General features: G+C 38.9%; 1 protein-coding gene across 1 annotated transcript in view; it reads left to right on the top strand.

The window, feature by feature from the left end:
• The window catches only part of OPN5 (opsin 5), a 29564-nt gene extending 18658 nt beyond the window's left edge, over nt 1-10906 (top strand). Inside the window, exons 3-7 of the mRNA XM_027898634.1 lie at nt 354-473; nt 3839-4009; nt 6789-7123; nt 9284-9519; nt 10698-10906. Of these exons, the coding sequence (XP_027754435.1) occupies nt 354-473; nt 3839-4009; nt 6789-7123; nt 9284-9519; nt 10698-10761 (926 nt within the window). The 3' untranslated portion in view covers nt 10762-10906. The remainder of the gene's footprint in view (nt 1-353; nt 474-3838; nt 4010-6788; nt 7124-9283; nt 9520-10697) is intronic.
• Nucleotides 10907-19494: the final 8588 nt, after the last annotated feature.

A 19494-nucleotide genomic window follows, 5' to 3' on the forward strand; every position in this document is an offset into this window, starting at 1 on the left:
GTTCCTGTGGCTGTACAAATGTTTGTGAGAAAAAATGGGATTGATGATAACAGAGGAATGACGGGATTTCTATTGAGACCATTCAGTCAATAGCTGTGCAGGCTCAGGTGGTGAAGGCAATGCTCTGCTGCAGAGGGGAAAATAGTATTTGCTGTGGGAGGGAGGTGTCTGCAGTCTATGTCTCTATGAGCTGCATAATGACAATGAGATGACCACGTTTCAGAGTAAAATGTCCAGTCTTAGGACCACAGGTTCAGGCTGAAAATAGCAGGGAATTTCACAGGGAAGGTGGGATATTGCTGGTTTTGAGGAGGCTTCTAATTTGATTGTTATTCTGTTTTTCATTATTACAGGGATCCTTTCGACTCTGGGAAATGGGTATGTTATTTTTATGTCCTCAAAGCGAAAAAAGAAGTTGAGACCTGCTGAGATAATGACTGTTAATTTAGCAGTGTGTGATCTGGGCATTTCAGGTAATTTCATGTCTTTATTTTCACTCATTTTTACTATCCCACCATTCTTTCTGGCAGCAGCAAGAGACATTCCTCTGAAAGTCAAGGGAGCCCCAAAGACCTTTTGCTACTGATATTTCTGCTCTCTTATTTGCATATAAATAACAGGGACGGATGGAAAACAACATTCCTGGACAACTTGATGGGAAGAAATGAACGGTACAGAGGGAAAAATAGGATTGATTTTGTCAATCAGTCAAAACACCTGTTCATCCCAGCACTGGGCAGCTCTCCAAAGACAGTTTCTATGTGCACCCTGGCACAATAACCACAAAATAGCTCAGTATTACAGGCACAGAAAACTGTGTTTTCTTGCTGTTGGATGCAATAGAAGTGATCCAAATGCCTCAAAAATACATGTTTGGCCAAGTAATTGGAAAAAGCCAGTAGTCATCAGCCTACCAAAGCTAATAGTTTTCTCTCTAGTGACCACCCTCCTTTATCCCTGGATCAGAAAAATAAGCATTTGTGTCAATCTGTAAAGTAAGAGCAACAGCAGCCAACTGGGAGGATTTTTATTTCAGCCCCACAGTCTGGATGTCCTGGCATGGGAGGAGAAAGCTTTGGAAAGGTTTATACAGAGTTGCAGAGTCAAGAGCCTCTGGAGATTGTTGTTTTTGGCTCTTGACGAGTCTCTCCCTCAGCTGCTCATGGCTACATGCAAATGCAGCAGAAGGGCTGGATGTCCTTTAGAAAAGGATAGTTTGGATGTCAGGCAATCCAATAGGTAAAAAGACCCAGCTGACCATGGGATTCTCCCCCTTACAATATAAGTGGCAATATATTCCCATGCTCCCAAAGTCATCTGTCCCCTTGTGTGTTGCATACACTGGGAACCCTGCCTTCAACTGCAGTGCACCCTTTTTCTACCCTCATCTCTGCCAAATGGTTTTGCTCTCATCCAAATGTCCAAAACAGCACTGAACAATATAAAATGGTGGCTCCCAGTCTCCCCTCGCTGATGCTCTCATGGCACAAGGCTAAGGATCTGCTCACCCCTGCAGATTACAGGGGTTTTGATCAGTAGACATGGATTTCTGAAGCAAATACAAATTCAGTAGAAGAAAGATGTTAGTACAAATATCATTGCTACCACACAGAAAAATCCCAATGATTTCTTTGGCATTTCTGCCATGGGGTCACTATTTCCATCTTTCAACATCTGGAAGTTAAGGAGAAAAAACCACAATGTTTTCTTACTCTTCTAGGATGCTCCCATTTCCTTTGTGTCTTTAAGAGTCTGTCTTATAAGTCTCATGTTTGACTCTTATGATAGTCAATCCAACGAGAAGAAGTTTTTCAGGACAATTTCCCCAGCTATATATTTTGAATGTTGCCAAGAGCAGGAGTGGCTACTCCATCCCTGAAGTGTTCAAGGCTGGGTTGGATGGAACTCTGAGCAGCCTGGTCTAGTGGGAGGTGTCCCTGTCCATGACAGGGGGGTTGGAACTATTTGATCTTTGAGAACTCTTGCAAGCCAAACCATGCTATAATTTGATGAGTTTTAATAGGTATTTCTTAACCACAAAAGGTGTATGTCCCAACCATGCAAATTACAGCTAGTTAGGGAGCCTTCTTAGCATGAGGCCTGACAGCTTCTCTGTTAAGGTCTGTCACCACCATATCACCTGGTCACCTTGCTTTCATCCATGGGGAATCTCAGTCTATCTGTGTGTTTAAGTTTTGGATTTAAAAATAATTGTGATTGGCACAGCCATGCAGGTTTTTTCTCCCTTCTCTAATATATTTTTGCTAATGGAAGATGTTCACCTGAGAAATATGATGTGTTCGGTCTGCTGGACCGATTAGAGTGAAGATGGGATTTCCCCCCCCGCAAAGTCTTCATCTTTCACACACTTATCTTGGCATCTTGTTAGAGAAACGAGTTCTGCCATGGACCTGCTTCCTGCAGATTTCCACAGGGTGGCACCAGCCTCTTGTTCAAAGCTGCATCGGGCTCTTTTTGCACTGACACCGTGCTCTGAGCTCCTCCGAGTCCTGCTGCTGAAGAGAAATTTGGTTTTGTGCAAATAAATGTGTTGGCCTTTAAAGCTGGCAATCATTCACCTGAGTAAAGTTGCTGGCTGTTAGAATATGTCCTAGACCTTGCCATATTTAATGTTTTTCTTGAAACTTAATCACTGAGGTCAGCTTTTGCTTGAAAAATTAAAAGTACATTTATTCTGCTCAGAGAAAAGCATATCATACATTGACCCGAGCACAACCTTCAGGCTCAGACAGAACTTTCCTTACAGACCTAGGCTAAAGGAAAATAATCCCAAAATACCTTGTTTAAAAAGAAATCTGTTTTTGATGGGTTTTCAATCATGATGCTTTTGGCGTAAAACATGGAGCAGAGGCCATTTTATGCAATATTTGATTTTATTAGAAATGTTTTGATTTTCTACTAATACTGAAAACAGAATGCTTAGTATTGTGTTCAATCTGATGTGAAATGGAATATTTTTGGGAACAACCAAAAATATTTTCCTGCAGATATCTTCAACAAAATAAGACTTTTATCTTGGCTTCTATGAATAGGTTACCTTGTGAGAATTACATTTTGCAAGACCCTCTTTATAAACCAATTCACTGAGCTGCTATGACATTACAGACACTGTGGTTCAGCTGGGGAAAATAGCCCAGGGCAGCGGAGATGTTTTCAAATCCTTGAGGTGCTCTGGCTACTCCTGTGCAGGAAGGAATACAGTCACAGAAACGTGGAGTTCAATATTTAATGCTGTTTGAATATTGCAGTTGAACTGTTCAGGCCTGAGAGCATTTCAGGTCAGTCTGGTAAGTAGAAATGAAGGATTTTGAAAATATGCTGATGTTCCTAGATTATAAATTTTTGAGTTTTCTGTTTCATTGACATTGCTTTTTTTCTTTGTCTGGTTTTTGACCAAAAATATATAAAATATTAATAAGCAGGAGCTAGTGGTAATTTTCTAACTAGAATATTGCAAATTTCAAACTTTCTTATTTTTACAGTGTTTACAAAGCATATGAATAATTTAAATCTGATTTAAGGTGAGAATGGAACAACATTTGTCCCAACTTCACTTCTTCCATAATGCACCCCTGTTTTACAAATGGAGGAATGACCTAGAGTGCCTCAAAAATATTATATATTTTCCATCTTTTTGGGGAAGCTTAGAAGGTTTTCATATCTGTGACCAGGTTACTTGTGCCTGAAGCCCTCTCTTGACATTGCAGAACACTTTACAGTTTTGTCCAAAGGAGAGGGTTTGTCTTTCTGAAAAAGGATGGTTTTATCAATGATGGGTTTTATCAGTCAGCTGACATTCTCTTCTCCTTTTTTGAAGTTGTAGGCAAACCTTTCAGCATCATCTCCTTCTTTTGTCACCGCTGGATGTTTGGATGGATAGGCTGCCGCTGGTATGGATGGGCTGGTTTCTTCTTTGGCTGTGGGAGCCTTATTACCATGACAGCTGTCAGCCTGGACAGGTACCTAAAAATCTGCCACTTGTCCTATGGTAAGACAACTCTATATCTATATTTAGAGATAACTATATTATCTGTGACTATAGAGGAACTATATTAAGTGCTGTAGTTTACTACACTGAAATCATATTTAAGCTCTTCAGAATGTTTTTTTTTTTAAATATAGAGGAGAATACATAGATAAGAGAAGCACATTTTCATGATCCAAGTAATCCCAGCTAAATTTGCTGGACATAACATCTTCACTGTTGTCTCTCTGCTGCCTCCTTAAGCCATGAGTTTTCATAATCCATTCTAGACAAAACACTTTATGTGTATCAAGGCCTATTAACATTAGCACATGCAATTATTGCACATATTTCAGGACCTTATGGACCAACACATAGAAATATTCCCTATTAGATGCCTAAATTCCTCTAAGATACGTGGCAAGCTATTTAAAACATCTAAGAGATTTGGATGGGCAATAATTCATAATGTGATACCATCTCTCTAATATGGAGATGGAACCTGAGAGGATGAAATGAATTTGGCAATGAAAGCTGTTACCATCATATCCATCAATATCTTGTATGCCTTGAACATGATGTATTATATGCTTCATTCTTTCCAGTTAAAAGAAATTGTCACAGTTTAGAAAAGATGTTTTTCCTGCTTTGGAAAGGATTAAAATCCCATCAAAATACAGGGTAACTTCACATATAAGAAACACCTTTCCCATGTGACTTGAGGGATACACAACAGATTTCTTTATAATGAGATATAATGTCAATCATGTAATGTTGAGGTTTAAGGAATGTCTACAGCTAGGAAATGTAAGCAAGCCACTCTGTGTAAGCAGTTAAGATCTGTGGTAGTGTGCTAAGATGTACTATCATAGATCCTGTGCTATCATAGATCCTGTGCTATCATAGATCCCTGGCATCTTCTTCCTTAAATGGGAGTGCAGGAAAGGTCTCCTTAGCTGAGTTTTAGATACACCATTCACATTAAGTGGGATTTCAGTTCTTCCTATAGAAGTCTTATCAAAATAATTCAGTGGCAACCCAAATCATGGACAGTTTTTCACAGGTTTGGTGAACTGATGTGAATGTTTCATGCCTGGCTGCATTCATGCCACCATCTCTGGTATTTAGCATGGCATCTTAGTACCCTGGGGACAGAACCCTTCAAAACCTTTATGCTCAAGGGCGCTGATCATGGTTGTCTATACCAAATGATGGAGACCAATAAACATGTTTATCATACTCATTCTCGGAGGTTAAATTAGACATTATCTGTATAATGACTAAATCAGTCTTCAGGGACCTGGAGCACCAGTTTTTTACTTACATCTTTTTTTTTTTTTTTTTTTTGTACTAGGTTGCTATGATTTGATAAAAGCTGTGAAAAGAATGTCACTCTTTTAATACTCATGCTATTGTTGCTTTGTTTTTCCATCTCTGAGCACAACAAACCACTTTTCTGCCTCTCACCCATCATACATGAATACATCATTTGTCAGGCAGTGTTCATTTTCCTTCCAATGATCTGGAAATGTAAAATCAGCTGTGAAGGGACAGTGGTCATATTCAAATCATAGGTGCTCCTTTGCTTTGGTTCTGTTTTAAGTCATCCTGAAATCCAGAAGAAAGCTCCTCAATGTTAGTGTGAAGTGAGTGAAAACTCCTCTGTGAGTCAGGAACTGCAAACAGGTTGGACCTCCTGAAGTGGAAGGGTCATTGCACTATATTTCAAGTTTCTGAATAAATTACAGATTTTAACTTGTTGGTTCTATCCAAATCCAATGCTGAACATATGTGATGATGGAAAGCTTGTAAACTGAAGCTTTTTCCACATGGATTAGAACTGTATGCAAGATGAGCAGAAAGACAATATTCCATATTCCACAGCTTCAGAGATGCATTTAATAAAATTAGGATTAATTTAAAAAATGGGTAAGGATACATGAAAAAACCTATTATGGATCCTTCTGACAGGAACCCATGGTGATTTTCTGTACTGGAAAAGAATGTCAAGGTAAAAATACGTCTTATTCTCATTCCTTCTGTAGAACATATCTCATTCCCTCTGTAAAGCCTTTTTTAAAAATCACTTAGTTTAATAATTTATGTTGAGAACTGTCCTGAGATTGAACTTTAGCCTGGTAATACATGACAGAAAGAATAGGAAATAATGTAAGTTACACTGTACAGTTGCCGTGGGTAAGCCTTCATATTGAGTAATGAAAAGCTGAATTAAAGTCTTAGTCCTTCATGTAGGTTGAACCTCTCTGTCATCTGATCACACACCATGAATACACTGTTAGTGACCACAAAGCAATTTCCAAAGTTACTGCACAAGATTCCCACAATGTTGCTGGCCTGGTTGCTTGAATTGCTTTGGTGTGGACTCTTCTCAGTCGTAAATCACCACAACTTAAAGCAAAGACCTAAAATAAAGTCAGGTGGAGTCTTCCATATGAGTGTACATTTGCCTTCATGAGGCACAACATGAGCTGGAGGGCCTCACTCAGGGCCTCACTCAGGGTCACTAATGATTTCTGGAAAGAGGCAAGACTAACACTACAGAGTTGTTGCCAAACAGTTGACCAAACTCTTACTTCATAGAATCAGAGAACAATAGAATGGTTTGGGTTGAAGGGACCTTAAAGACCATCCAGTTCCACCCCCACAGAGGGACAGCTTCCACTAGACCAGATTGCTCAGAGTTACATCCAACCTGGCCTTGAACACTTCCATGAGACATGGCATGTTCAGTCGTGCCAGATACATGTGGGCATGAGCTTGCAACTCTGGAATTACCTTGCAGGTACCTGGCTGAAGAGACATCATGCATTTATCTGCCTGACAATAATCTGGGCCTATGCTACGTTCTGGGCTACGGTGCCTTTTGCTGGGGTGGGGAACTACGCCCCTGAGCCATTTGGGACTTCCTGCACTCTGGACTGGTGGCTGGCACAGGCTTCGGTGGCCGGACAGGTTTTTGTTCTCAGTATTCTTTTCTTCTGCCTCCTGCTCCCAACTGCGGTGATTGTGTTTTCCTATGTCAAAATAATTTTGAAAGTCAAATCGTCCACCAAAGAAGTCGCTCACTACGATACCAGGATTCAGAACAGCCACATACTTGAAATGAAGCTGACCAAGGTAGGAACAGTAACCTCAGTTTGCTTTGCTGGGTCATAGAAGCAGGTTTGGAGATAATGGTACGATGCCCTGAATGTGGTTCTTGTAGATTTCTCCTCTGTTGTCAAGATGGGAGAAACAGGAGTGGAAACATAATTCTGTGATTAGGGTACTCGAGTCCCTGAGATCATGATTCACTCTGAAGCTCTGTCACAGCTTTCCTGTGTGACCTTACAAGTCATATCATCTCCCTATGTCTTTGTTCCCCACCATAAAACACCCTTTGCTTCCAGGAACAGTTGTAAAGAATAATTTAAGGCATTCGAGGTACACAGAAATTATAACAGAAAACAGATAAAGAGCAGATTTTGTTGCAGGGAAATAAAACTTTCAGACAGTTTACATTCCTCTGTTAATGAAGATATAAACCAAAATCAGTTCTGTGACACTGCAATTGTCTTTATGTAAATAATTTATCATTTAAGTTCAGGCCTATGATAAAAATGCACTGAAGTACTAAGATTAACTTGGCATCTTAGACCATATCCTGTTTTTCCTTCTGATTGAATCTATTTTCTGTTTGGCAATGGTGACAGCCATGAGCCTTGATACCAGTTATTGTGCCAGCAAATCTCTCAAAATAAAGACTTGTATTGAACAAAACCAGATTCCTTAGCTGCAAAAGATTCACCAGCCTCTGTAAGCCACGCCAAGAGAGAGAGACAAACAGCAACTTTTGCTTGGCTGATCAAACTTTGTTACATTTTTTTTTTTTGTGAGTTGAACTGAAAGTTATATAACATAGAGCAATAAGGGACAATATGTCTAAACATATTGGAGAACCTCAGCTGGTACCTGTACAGCCAGTGCTGCCAATACAGCTGGTACAGCTGTACTTGCCTTTCAAAGGGTTGTTTCAATACGGTACATTTTTTTGTGGTTATTCAGCAAATCTCCTTTGAAGAACAATGCAAACTTTGGATTTGAGGCTGCAGATTTATTTTTGCCATATTGGAGGGATCACATAAAGCTTCAGTGTGATCTGAGTTGAAACACTAGTAATTGTCCCTCCTGTCTTGAATCCACAGTAGGGAACATAATGTTGGGATAAATATAAGTATGGAAAATGAGTCTCCCTTATAACCTATTTGACTCCACAGCATGATTTATGACAAACAGGCTGTGTTTGAGACCCTTTGCTCATGTGCACTTCACTTCCTTCAGTAACAGACAACAAAATAAAAGTACAAAAAAAGGTTATGCAACGTCCAAAATCCTTTTGCTTTCTGGTGATTTTTTTCCCCTAATCCTGCTAATTGCCTTATTCCAAATGAGTGCACTTGTACTACCCCCAGTCTGGATACAGTAACAGCCTGTCAATGGCAGCAGTATAATGGCAGATATTCTTCAGGATGTATTATTGCATGATGTCATCTTAAGTTTTACCAGGCTGTGACTGAGTGCAGACAGGCCAGTTCAGGTAAAATATATAAATCTCAAATTCTAGCCCCAAACACTTTTTATTTATTATTTATACTAAACTTTCTTATGGTTGTATTTCCTCGCATTATAAGGACGTCCTTTACTAATTTACTGGGAACGTGTTATCAGAACTGAAGTATTTTCTGGAAATATGCTTTTTTAAACTATCTTCATATCTTAATGGAGTACAAATCTGTGATGTGGGTTAGAAGAAAGATAACAAGACATTGTACTAGCATTCTCACTCTTAATTAAATTCCCAGTTTTCAGAAGATCTTTTTCAAAAATTTTCACAGCTCTACTATAATCTGTATGTTATCCAAAAAAAAAAAAAAAAAAAAGAGATTCTGTGTTTTGAAAGGACTCTCCTCCTTAAATAATTTAAATCCAGTGTCAAATGAATATTACTTTCTGAGATCTCATTTAGTTTCCTCATATTTAGCCAGACTTTATGGCATTTTTAAATGTCTGTGATAACAGACTCATTAACTGCTCCGGGGCAGGTGAAAGAAAAGCAGGCACTAGGTAAAGATGTGTGACAGATTTTCTTCATATTGTAAATTTACCTGAAGCAAGTTATTATTTTTCTTTTTCATTCAGTGGCATGTTCCCTTGCATTCTGCCCCGCTCTGGGCTGTGCTTCCAGTGTCTGAGTGTGCTGGATAAACCTCCTCCTCCTCTCTTTTCTCCTCTCACAAGGTGGCGATGTTGATCTGCGCGGGGTTCCTCATTGCCTGGATCCCCTACGCCGTGGTCTCAGTCTGGTCAGCCTTCGGACAGCCAGATTCAGTTCCCATTCAGTTTTCAGTGGTACCAACACTGCTTGCAAAGTCAGCAGCCATGTACAACCCAATAATTTACCAGGTCATAGATTGTAAGTTCGCCTGTTGCCGGTCAGGAGGACTGAAAGCGAAGAACTCCTTGAAAAAATCAAGGTAATTTCTTTTTCAAGAAGTAGGGTGTCTTTAAGTACACAACATTCCAAAAAAATATCAAACTAAGATCTACCAAGAATCATAGCTCTATGAATCTTATTTCTTGTTTTTAACCATGACTTATTTAGGGTATTTCTTGCCATGGGAATTTATGAAGTGACTCTGGATGTATAAAGAGAAGCAAGGAGGCAACCCTTACTTTCAAATCCAACTGCAACTCCATTGGTATAAAAAAGGCCCACTGGTTTTAGAGGTTTTGGGATCAAACCTGTCTTCTTGTTCCTTTTCTTTCATGTCATCATATGAGTTACCTCCAGAAGGTATTGATGACCTCTATTTCCAGTGAAGTAAATGGAAGACAATTGTGCTACTTACTTACATTCCAACATGTTAATACTGTGCCTTTCAGCTGCAGGATCAGCAAGGAGAGACAATAGTTCCTTAATCACCCTGTAGGTAACATTCACCTCAAAATCAACAAATCAAAGTATAATAAGGTCTCATAAGAAAGCCCTTTTCTATTTACACCTTTCAGGCGAAATTTACGCTGAACGCCAGTGGAGTTCCTGAAAACACTAATTATGCCCTTGGAGAAAAAGTGCTTCTAGTTCTGCATTACACCAGAAATTGCCTTATTTCTGTGACTGAACAATGAGAAAACGATAGATGTTGATCTGACAGTGTAGACCGATACAAAGGCCACCAATGCCATGAAATAGTAGAATTCCAGTAATTTTCTTCAAAGGCCTAAAATATATATGCCTCAGCATATTCCTTTACCACTTCCAGCATTTTTTGATGTGTTGCTCAGAATGAGTCAATATCTTGAACTTCCACAACTTCTCATAGCAGGTCCTGCACTCAGATTTACTTCATCTGCAGAACATATAGAGTTTATATATGTTGTAAACGTTTGAGGTGCTGAATTTATTGTTTACCAAAACCCCTTCTACAGTTTTAGTCAAATGAGAGATAAATCCAAAGTAGCCTTTGGTGGCTAACCTCCAAGTTATCTCTCTGAAGGAGGTTCCACTTAGTCTCTGATGCTGAATGCAAGTTGGCTTTCCTAGGCCTGTGCAGTGAACAAAATGATCTGGAGAAACCACTTCCTGGAATTAGGAACTTAATTTCCAGCTTGGTACGAACAAAATGATCATTGTACCTTCTCCTTCCCACAGGACATACACCATATCTGCACACAGAGACTCGATGGTGATGAACGAAACCCAGCTGGAAGCATGAAGGCTCATTTCAATACAGCAAATGAAAACCTGATGACAAACAGCTCTACTGGCTCAAGCTCCTCTTTCTGTAAATTAATTAAAACACGGTGACAGTTTTATTTTGCTCCCTAGTCCTGAGTACAATGTAGTTCTTTCCATCCTGACCAAAACAGTGGGATTAAAGTTGGGCAAATATTTTGAATACTCAGAGGAAGAAGAAGCAGAGAAATTTTGTTTATATAAAAAATTTGTATTCACTTCAGATGCTATAAAATGACTTTTTAAAATTCTTTTCTTTTTATGACTAACAGAAGTGATAGTTTGGATGATATTTTATTTTCCCTCATGGGAAGGAAAGTATTCATAAAGGCCAGTTTTAGTTTGCCAAAGCTAATCTCCCTAAATTCCAACTGCAGTCACTGGAGAACTGGAGCATGAGAGAAAGGATTCCTTAGGGGACAAATCTGAATCAGAGCTTCACTTACCAGGGCTCTGAATTACACAGTGGGGACACATTAGCCCTGGTTATCCCTTGTGAGCAGCTCTCCAAATCGTGTGGCCGCCAGCTTTCTTAAACCCACTTTGACTTCAGTCCTTCAAGATTCAGAAATATTTTGGTTTTAGTCAAGACAAGATCAGAAGTATTTGGGAGAAAGGTCACAGCAGTGGTAAAGGAGTAGTCTTTCAAGTGCAGCTGTGGAGTAATTTTTAAGCACTAAGTGTTGGAAGGATGAGGATTTAGGAGAATGGTGGCTGGTCACACCAAAACAAAGCTTGTTAAGTTCCCAGTGTACTCAATAGAAAAACAATGTACCTTGTAAAGATCTGCAGAGTAAGACAAACAAAACAGTTGAGTTGAATCTGTTTCTGTTTTGGATTTTTCTTAAGGGAGAGGCATCACTACAGATCAAAAATTAGCAGGCTGGTATAAACACATTTTTTTTAAATGCTCAAAACGATGATTTTGATGTTTCTATGTAATTTCTTGGGAAGGATATGGTTATTAAAAATAAGCTAATTGCAAATCAGGGAGTCTCCCACACAGATTTGTGACAACTGTTGAAAAAAAAAGAAAGTTACAGGGGTGAAGCTTTCTTCTGAGTTGTTCCTTTAAGGAAAGAAAGCATTTGTGAAAGAGTTTCAATTGTTTTCTTGTTTAATATTTTCTGTTTAACTTTTATTAGTTCTACTGTTATTTCACAATTGTGTTTAACATTCCTTTCCTGTCACACTGAACTGAACTTCTTTTGTAGCTGATCCGTGGTGATGTTAATTTGGTTTATACAATAATATCATAAAGGTTTAATCTGATGCTTTTTGGCATATCCCAGCACTCCCATTTTGCAATTGCTGTTTTCTCAAACGATATTCAGACCATGTAGCAGAAGTAGAATTTTGTTGAATTTCCTAAGCTGGGTACAGGAAAATTTTTCTTCCTTCTCTGCAATCGTTTAGCAAAAGAAATTTGAATAAGTAGTGAGAGAACTTGCATAGGTATGAGCAGTTGCCACATTACCTATACAGTGTTTTGTGCTAAGTTTTCCCAAGAAGCTGAGTTCTTTCATTTCTATAGATCTTTCAGCATAAGACAAACTTATTTCTTGGCTATGGTTGCGAGTTGTGGCCATGAATTGATCCAGAGAAGAAGGCATCCTTCAAAATATTTGCAAACTTGGCTATGAAGCCATTAACAACCTTCTCTCCATTTTCTTGCAGATTTTATTATTTTTTTCATCCAGGTAAACTTTTGTTTGTACCTATAGGTGTTTATCCTAACAAAGGTCTGATGTAACTCCTATGGACTGTAAGTCAGGCCAGATTTCAAGGTAGATTAACTCACAGTTTGTGCACAAATCCTTCCTTTAGTTTAAATTTTGGAATATTTTTGTTATTTTTGTTTATTTGTTAAAATTATGTACTCTCTTCAGAATTGCTGTTGGGTCATCCCAGAAATAGATACACACTTGCAGTAGGGCTGAATTTTATACTTTTGAAAGCTGTAAAATATTTTTTGGATGCCAGTATACAGAATGTACTAGATACATGTGCTATCTAAATAGTTCAGAAGCTTAGTAAACTCTAATTATGAACTTTCAGAATAATGGTAAACATGTTTCATATGACTTCAAGATATTTATTTTCACATGATTTAAATATATTTATTTTTTTATTCAGAGCCATAATTATTTTTTGTCTGAAAACTCAGTTTTACCACTACTGAACAGTATCTTGCTCTGTAGGAAACTCTAGGACTCCAGCTTGAGCAGGAGTTAGAGACATGCTTGTACTGAGCATGTGTTCAAGTGAAAGATGTTTCCCTGAATCAAGCAAGACATACACATTCTGGCATGCAGTACTGTAATTTAAATCCAGAATCTGAACCTAAGAGCAAATGGATCTCATTTGATTCACTGATAAAAGAGAATTGGAGCACTTTCTTTGTTTACTTCCATATAAAGCAGCTGATACAATTAGTTTGTGCTCTGTTTGGGATCCCAGTGGTAGAGCAATAAGGGTCTTATTATGGATTCAAATTTTCAAGGTCAACTTTGAATTGATTTGAAGGTTGTAGCCTGATGGTTCTAGAGATAATAATTTGCCACTGATGTTAAGGACAGTTTTCTCCTCTCCATGTGTTGAGGCTGATAATTGATTATTATATAAAACTGAGGTATGTCACCTTGGCCTGAGGTCATTAAAAGACAGTGAATCTCTCAATTTGCTGTTCAAGAAATCTCCTAAATGTTTTGCAAGTTTCAAACATGCTATTTTGTGATCTGAGCTTTGTCAAAGCACCAATATTATAAAACCTATTCAGTGTGATGAATAAGTAAGGAATACGACTCTGAAGGAAGATTTCTTTATTGCATTTTCAATATTTCAGCCTCCTCAGTATAGTAAGAAATTTCCTCTTTTTATGTATTAACATTAAACTAAGTATTTTTCAATGAAAATAGTGCCACCAAGAATAATAACTATAAATGAGAATCTTTTATTATATAACCTATGTGCACATTCAGACTGAGCTGGAAAGAAGTAAAATTTTATCTGAATTCACTGTCTGTGACCTAAAGGAAGTAATTGACATGGGTTAAGACTCCACTTAGATAATGAGCGGACCCAGACAGTAAGATTGTCCCAGTGAGAGTAAGAGAGTAATGAGAGTAACACTCTGTATTTTGAGATGATAGTGAAATTATGCAAAGCATGTGGATATGGAAACTTTTAATTTGATAATTTTTGGTCATTGATGAAGAATGGCTATAAACCTTCTTCAGACTTGGAAATCTGTTGACAGTAAGAAAATATAAAAAAGCAAACTTTTATGGCAAAAAAAGTTGAAATAAATAAAGTACCAAAAATGTAAGCTATGGTTGTAACATTTTTGGAAGAGAATAGAGAGTACTTGTCCATGCAGGTGAATGCAGCTGTATCAAAATTTATTTCTACAGCTGTAAATAAAAATGAAAAAAAACCCAACCCAACAAGTGGTTTGTTAAAAATATTTATGGCTGACAGTACAGGACTGTTGATAGCAGAAGATTTTTGTCTTTGTAACATTGAAAACAAAAGAGAAAATTTATACATATTCATACAAAAAGAGTATGATTAATGAATTGATAGGCACAATGCTAGTGAATTGTGTCCTTTGGTGGAACTTTTCTCTTGGATGACAGTGTCTTTTGGAGGCTGTCCCACCTCCAGTGTGAAGGGTGATCTAGGTCATGAGAATAAATCTGAATTTCTCTGACCGGGCACTTAGCTCTCTTGCAGTTCTATGTTATTCATTTTACGTTTGTGTTTCTACCTCTTATTCCCACCAGGGAACTTTCAGATATATCAATCTGCATCCCTCAGGAAAGCTGTTTTGACATCTTTTTAGCTAACTTCTCCCAGCTCAGGAGGTTCCCAGATGAGTCTTGCCCTGGGTAAGAAGCTCTTAATAAAAAATGTTCACCATAATGCCCATTTCTCTCCTTCCCTCCTCCCAAGACAGATGGATGTTTGGTTGGTTTCCTCCACATCTGCATCTTCTCAAGTTTCACAGTCTTTGTAGTTCTTCAGCCTCAACACACAACCACCTGAAAACAGAACTTCTGGAGAGCTGTTGTTGAGCAACACCGTTACCATCACCATGTTTCTGTCTTCTTGAGCCCCTGTGCACTCCATACTGACCTTCCTCTCACTTAAGGGCTTTTCAGGATGTCTTGTATTCCCCTTTGCTTGGCACACAGTACAGTGATAGGGTGACTTTTGTAACTGCCTGGAAGGATCTTCCCTTCCGTGGTTGTGCCTGTTTCACTTTGGAGCTGGTGGAATGGGTCTGGAGCCCGACAGTCAGAACAAAGCCTGCTGAAATACAAGGCTTAGTTACAGGCTGTCATGCTTTCCTTACTTCTGAACTTAAAGGATGCCTCACTAGTTACGAATAATGAGGCTTTTTCAGTCACTGACTATAGTTTTGTGTCTCAGTTGGATAGAGAAGAAGACCTACATAGTTTGTTAGAGATTATTCTGACAGAGATATCCAGTATCAAATCAGGTGACTACAACATCTGGATGAAACTCACTGATAAAGGTTTAATGGGTTCCCTGAGTCAGTAAGACTTACTGATCTGTATTTTGGATGCAGCACCTCAATGTAGTTTTGGGAGGAGATCTCTTAAACTTTGTGTAAAATGAAAAATAAATTTGCAAAATGTCAAGTAAACGCTGCACTGACCAAAACCTGGCTGTTACACAGAACATATTTCAGTCATAGATGGTGGATACATTGTGTGGTGTAGAATACACTTTAAATGATAAATGTTTACATTGCATCAAACATAATCTTACATTAGTGAAAACATCAAACATTTAGGAAATAGGTAATGTGTAGAAAATAGGTATGAAAATAGAAATGTGAAGACCTTTTTGATTTCTAAAAGGGGCTATACAGAGGCTTAGCATCCTAAAATCAGAGGCTGGTGTGAAAGTCTTTCTCTTTCCGCACCAATCTTGCAAAACATATCAAGAACAGAATCTTACTGTAGGGTTTTGCATTCATGGAGGCAATCTACAACACCTAAAAGTGTTCCTCTGAAGCATCTGAAGACCCTCAATCCTCAATTAAAAGCCATTATCTCAGACTGATAAGTGTGTGGAGAACCTGCCCATCTACCTGCAGTTCTGGTCCCCAAAATTAAGGGAAGTTTTAGAGAATATGTAACAGGAAAGAAAAAAATGACCAGGTATTAACAATGGGAGCTAAGAGGAGAGGATGGCAGGGTTGAGCTAACTAGCCTAGAAGAGGAAAGGTCTGAGAGTAAATTACATCAGTCTATAGATAACTTTAAGGCAATAATAATGTAAATGAAGGCAGGGAATTATTTGCAGTCTTGGAAGGCGATGGAATGGGAAATCAAACTGGGAACTTAAAGCAGGAAAAGCTGGAATGGGACTTTCTGAACCACAGGAACATTCAAGCTTTGGAAGAGTTCTCAAGGGGAGAAGGTAGGGCTTGATTCAATAATAGTTTGTCTACTACACTAACAGAAATTACTTACAACTGGAAATACTTCTCAACAGCCATTTTTAGTCCTGATATCTGGTTTTTTTTGAGCATTTTCCCAGTTTAAACACTGGTAGTATCTCACCTTCGAACCTATCTGTACTGCTGGAGCAACGAGTGCTGACCTCACTGTAGTGACAGCTAGATTGTTTACGCTGAAACCAGCTTCAAAAGACTTGTCATAGAGTGAAACTTCACTTCTAATGAAGCAGTTTCAAAATCCAAAGTCGGTGCAATGCAGTGGCATATGTAGATGCCAAGTTAAATTTTATTATGAAAGAAATAGCTTTGCTTTCGCAGTTATTAGATGAGCTTTTCAGAGAGGTATCATTCTGCAACACTTGCAGTTCAAGCTGAAATAAAGTGCTGTAATTACTGCCATAGACAATTTATTGGAATAAAATATTTTCAGCTATGCTATCGAGCTTTTGAGAATGCGATAATAAATCTGGAACCTCAGTGTGATTAAATGAAAATATACCAAATAACCACAGGGAAATTACATGAGAAAATTACCTTCAGAAAAACATTTATTAGTGGTTTGTGATCTACATTTTCATTCTTAAGAATTGTATTTCTAATAGAGTTAAATTTGCGAGATACCAATAAACTTTTAGTCATACTGACCCAAAATAACTGCAACATGATTGTCACCTCAAAGCTTAGGTGTATTAATTGTATAGAAAAGTATCCCTGCTACTGAGGGTGTGTCCTCCTAAGAAATAATTTCAAGTCTAACTTTTCATGTGTATGTGCTGTATTTATTATTTCAGTAGAACTGTATTCACATTTAGTGTCCTAATACTGGTTTATGTTTGGTATAATACAGCAAGAAATCACAGGCACGTGTTAGCTACATTTCCCCCCTGCTTAGGGGATCAGATTCCTTCCTGCTGAAAATAGGCACACATCTGCTTGGAAGTCCATGGTCTATGTCTCTTTACAGTTTCTTATATAAAATGAGGATGCAGTGTTTCCTTTCTCTCGTGTGTCTCCCACCACAGCAGCTTTACCAGCCTTGCTGGAGGTGCTCCTGGTTTACAATGCCTACAACAGGGGGTCTGGGTCCATAGGGAAGAGAGAAAGCAGGCAGGGGCTGGGCTTCTTTCCCGATTAAAGATAAGATAAACCAGAAGCAACCCCACTGAAATCAGTGTGCTACACTGAAACTGTGATAGAAATACAACGAGAAACTGTGATTCAAATAAAACAAGGAAGTATCTTTTCAGTTTTACGGGACGCAGGAAATCCCAGCTGTATCGACTGGGAGCTGGTTCTCCAGCTCTGATGTAGATAATTAGGTTGAGCTAAGAGGATCTCTCTTGCTGAGGGTACCTACTGACTGCAGCAAAGACTGAACTTGGCTGGTACCTTAAAGGTGAGGAAGGCTGAAGGCCACTTTGTTCCTGTTGTTGAGTGATTTCAGCTTTCTCCACGTTCTGTTTCATTATATTCCTTAAAAGATGCCCTTGACCTTCACAATGGCCTAGTGGACTACTCAGCTGAAGCATCAGAAATAGCTTGTTGGTGTTGTAAGCAACATTCAAAGCTGTAAGAAACTAATACAGAACTTTCTAGAATACTTATTACTGAATTTTTTGGTACATTGGAGCTCAAAGTGTAATGAAAGATCTGAGTATGGTGATTAATGAACCTCAGAGGTCAGAGCGGTGGGAGAGTTCATAAACTCTTACAATCTTGTAACTCACAGTATAAAATTCAATTGTTTGTGTCCATAAATGTCTCCAACAAGTTGTGTGTCAGTGCAACGCCCTGGAACTGCAATCACCAATGTAAGACAAAATTTATGGAGCGAACCTGTAAATAACTGTTTAAGTTCTCAAGGGATGTTGCTGAGTTAATATGTTGTAAATATATAACACTGTGTTATGAAGCAGTAAAGAACCTCACTTGCTGGCTGCACTTAACATAAGGGGACACTTTGCTGTCACTGCATTGGAACAATAGTGGTGATTTTCATTTCTCTCTGCCCTTTTTATTCCTCTAAACACAAAACCAATTAAACGACAGGCATGACTTTATTTTCCGCACTTTGTTATCTGAATATGCTTTCAAATAAAGCAAGAGACTGGATCAGTGCTGTTCTCTGTAGTTTTGTCTCTGGGTTTTGGTCACAAATTTGTATGTTTTCACACCAGGGCTGGGCTGCTTTTGGTGCCATTTAAGCGTGAGCCATAACCTGCACACGTCTGTAGTAAAATGCTTTGCCATGACTGAAGGTAGGGTTAGATTAGATATTAGGAAAAAATTCTTCCCTTTGGTGAGATATTGGAACATGTTTTCCAGAGAACCTGTGGATGGCCCATCCCTGGAAGTGTTCAATACCAGGCTAGATGTGGCTTTGAGCAACCTGGTCTACTAAAAGCTGTCTGTGCCCTTGGTAGAGGGTCTTTAAATCCTTTCCAACCCAAGATTTTCTATGATTCTATGACTTGAGTAGCAACAAAAAAAAATGTGAGGACCAATTCAGTGTAACGAGAAGCACTCAAGCCTCCACTCACTCTGATGAAAATCATTCTCCAAATAAAGAACAAAATACTTTCTCTGCCTCTCTTCCCTTCTACCCCCCTGACCACAAAAGACAGCTGATAGCTCTGGTCAAGGGACCCTACAAATCAGGGTTTGGTATTTCCCAAGGTTTGGGCATCCTGGCTCAGTGGAGTGCTACATGGACAGGTTTTAGCATGCTCTTCCCTGAGAATGCACCAAAGTGAGATGGTCTCCTCCTTAATAGTAGTTTTGCCATGTTCTCCTTTGAGATGTCTGCAGAGAGTTGAAATCCGAGGAGAAGGGTTCATTCTGTTCATCTGACAACAGGTGCACAGTGGAAAACCTTGCCAGGCAGTGCTGGCAGCAGGTACAGAGATATGGGCGGGTGGAGACAATTCCTCCCAGACTCATCCTTTCCCCTTCAGCACTAACCTGTCCATAAATCTGGTCAGCCAAGGCTTGGAAAACACAGGAGAATACATCAGTGCAAAACTGAATGCTGGGTGGAACCTACTGGATATGACAGTGTTTCAACCTCATTTTACTGTGTCCACACAGTGAGCTCAGATACAGTGGTGGCAGGAACTGGAAGCATAGGAATTGAGCTGGAAAACAGTGCCAGGCTGCTGTCAGGAGTCCTGGCACACCATGTCTGTGTTGTTTGTGCACAGCTCCAGCATATTGTCTCAG

This window comes from Empidonax traillii, unplaced genomic scaffold (assembly GCF_003031625.1).
Source record: "Empidonax traillii isolate 1590-97213 ecotype Southwest subspecies unplaced genomic scaffold, ASM303162v1 scaffold609:size479882, whole genome shotgun sequence".
Taxonomy (NCBI): domain Eukaryota; kingdom Metazoa; phylum Chordata; class Aves; order Passeriformes; family Tyrannidae; genus Empidonax; species Empidonax traillii.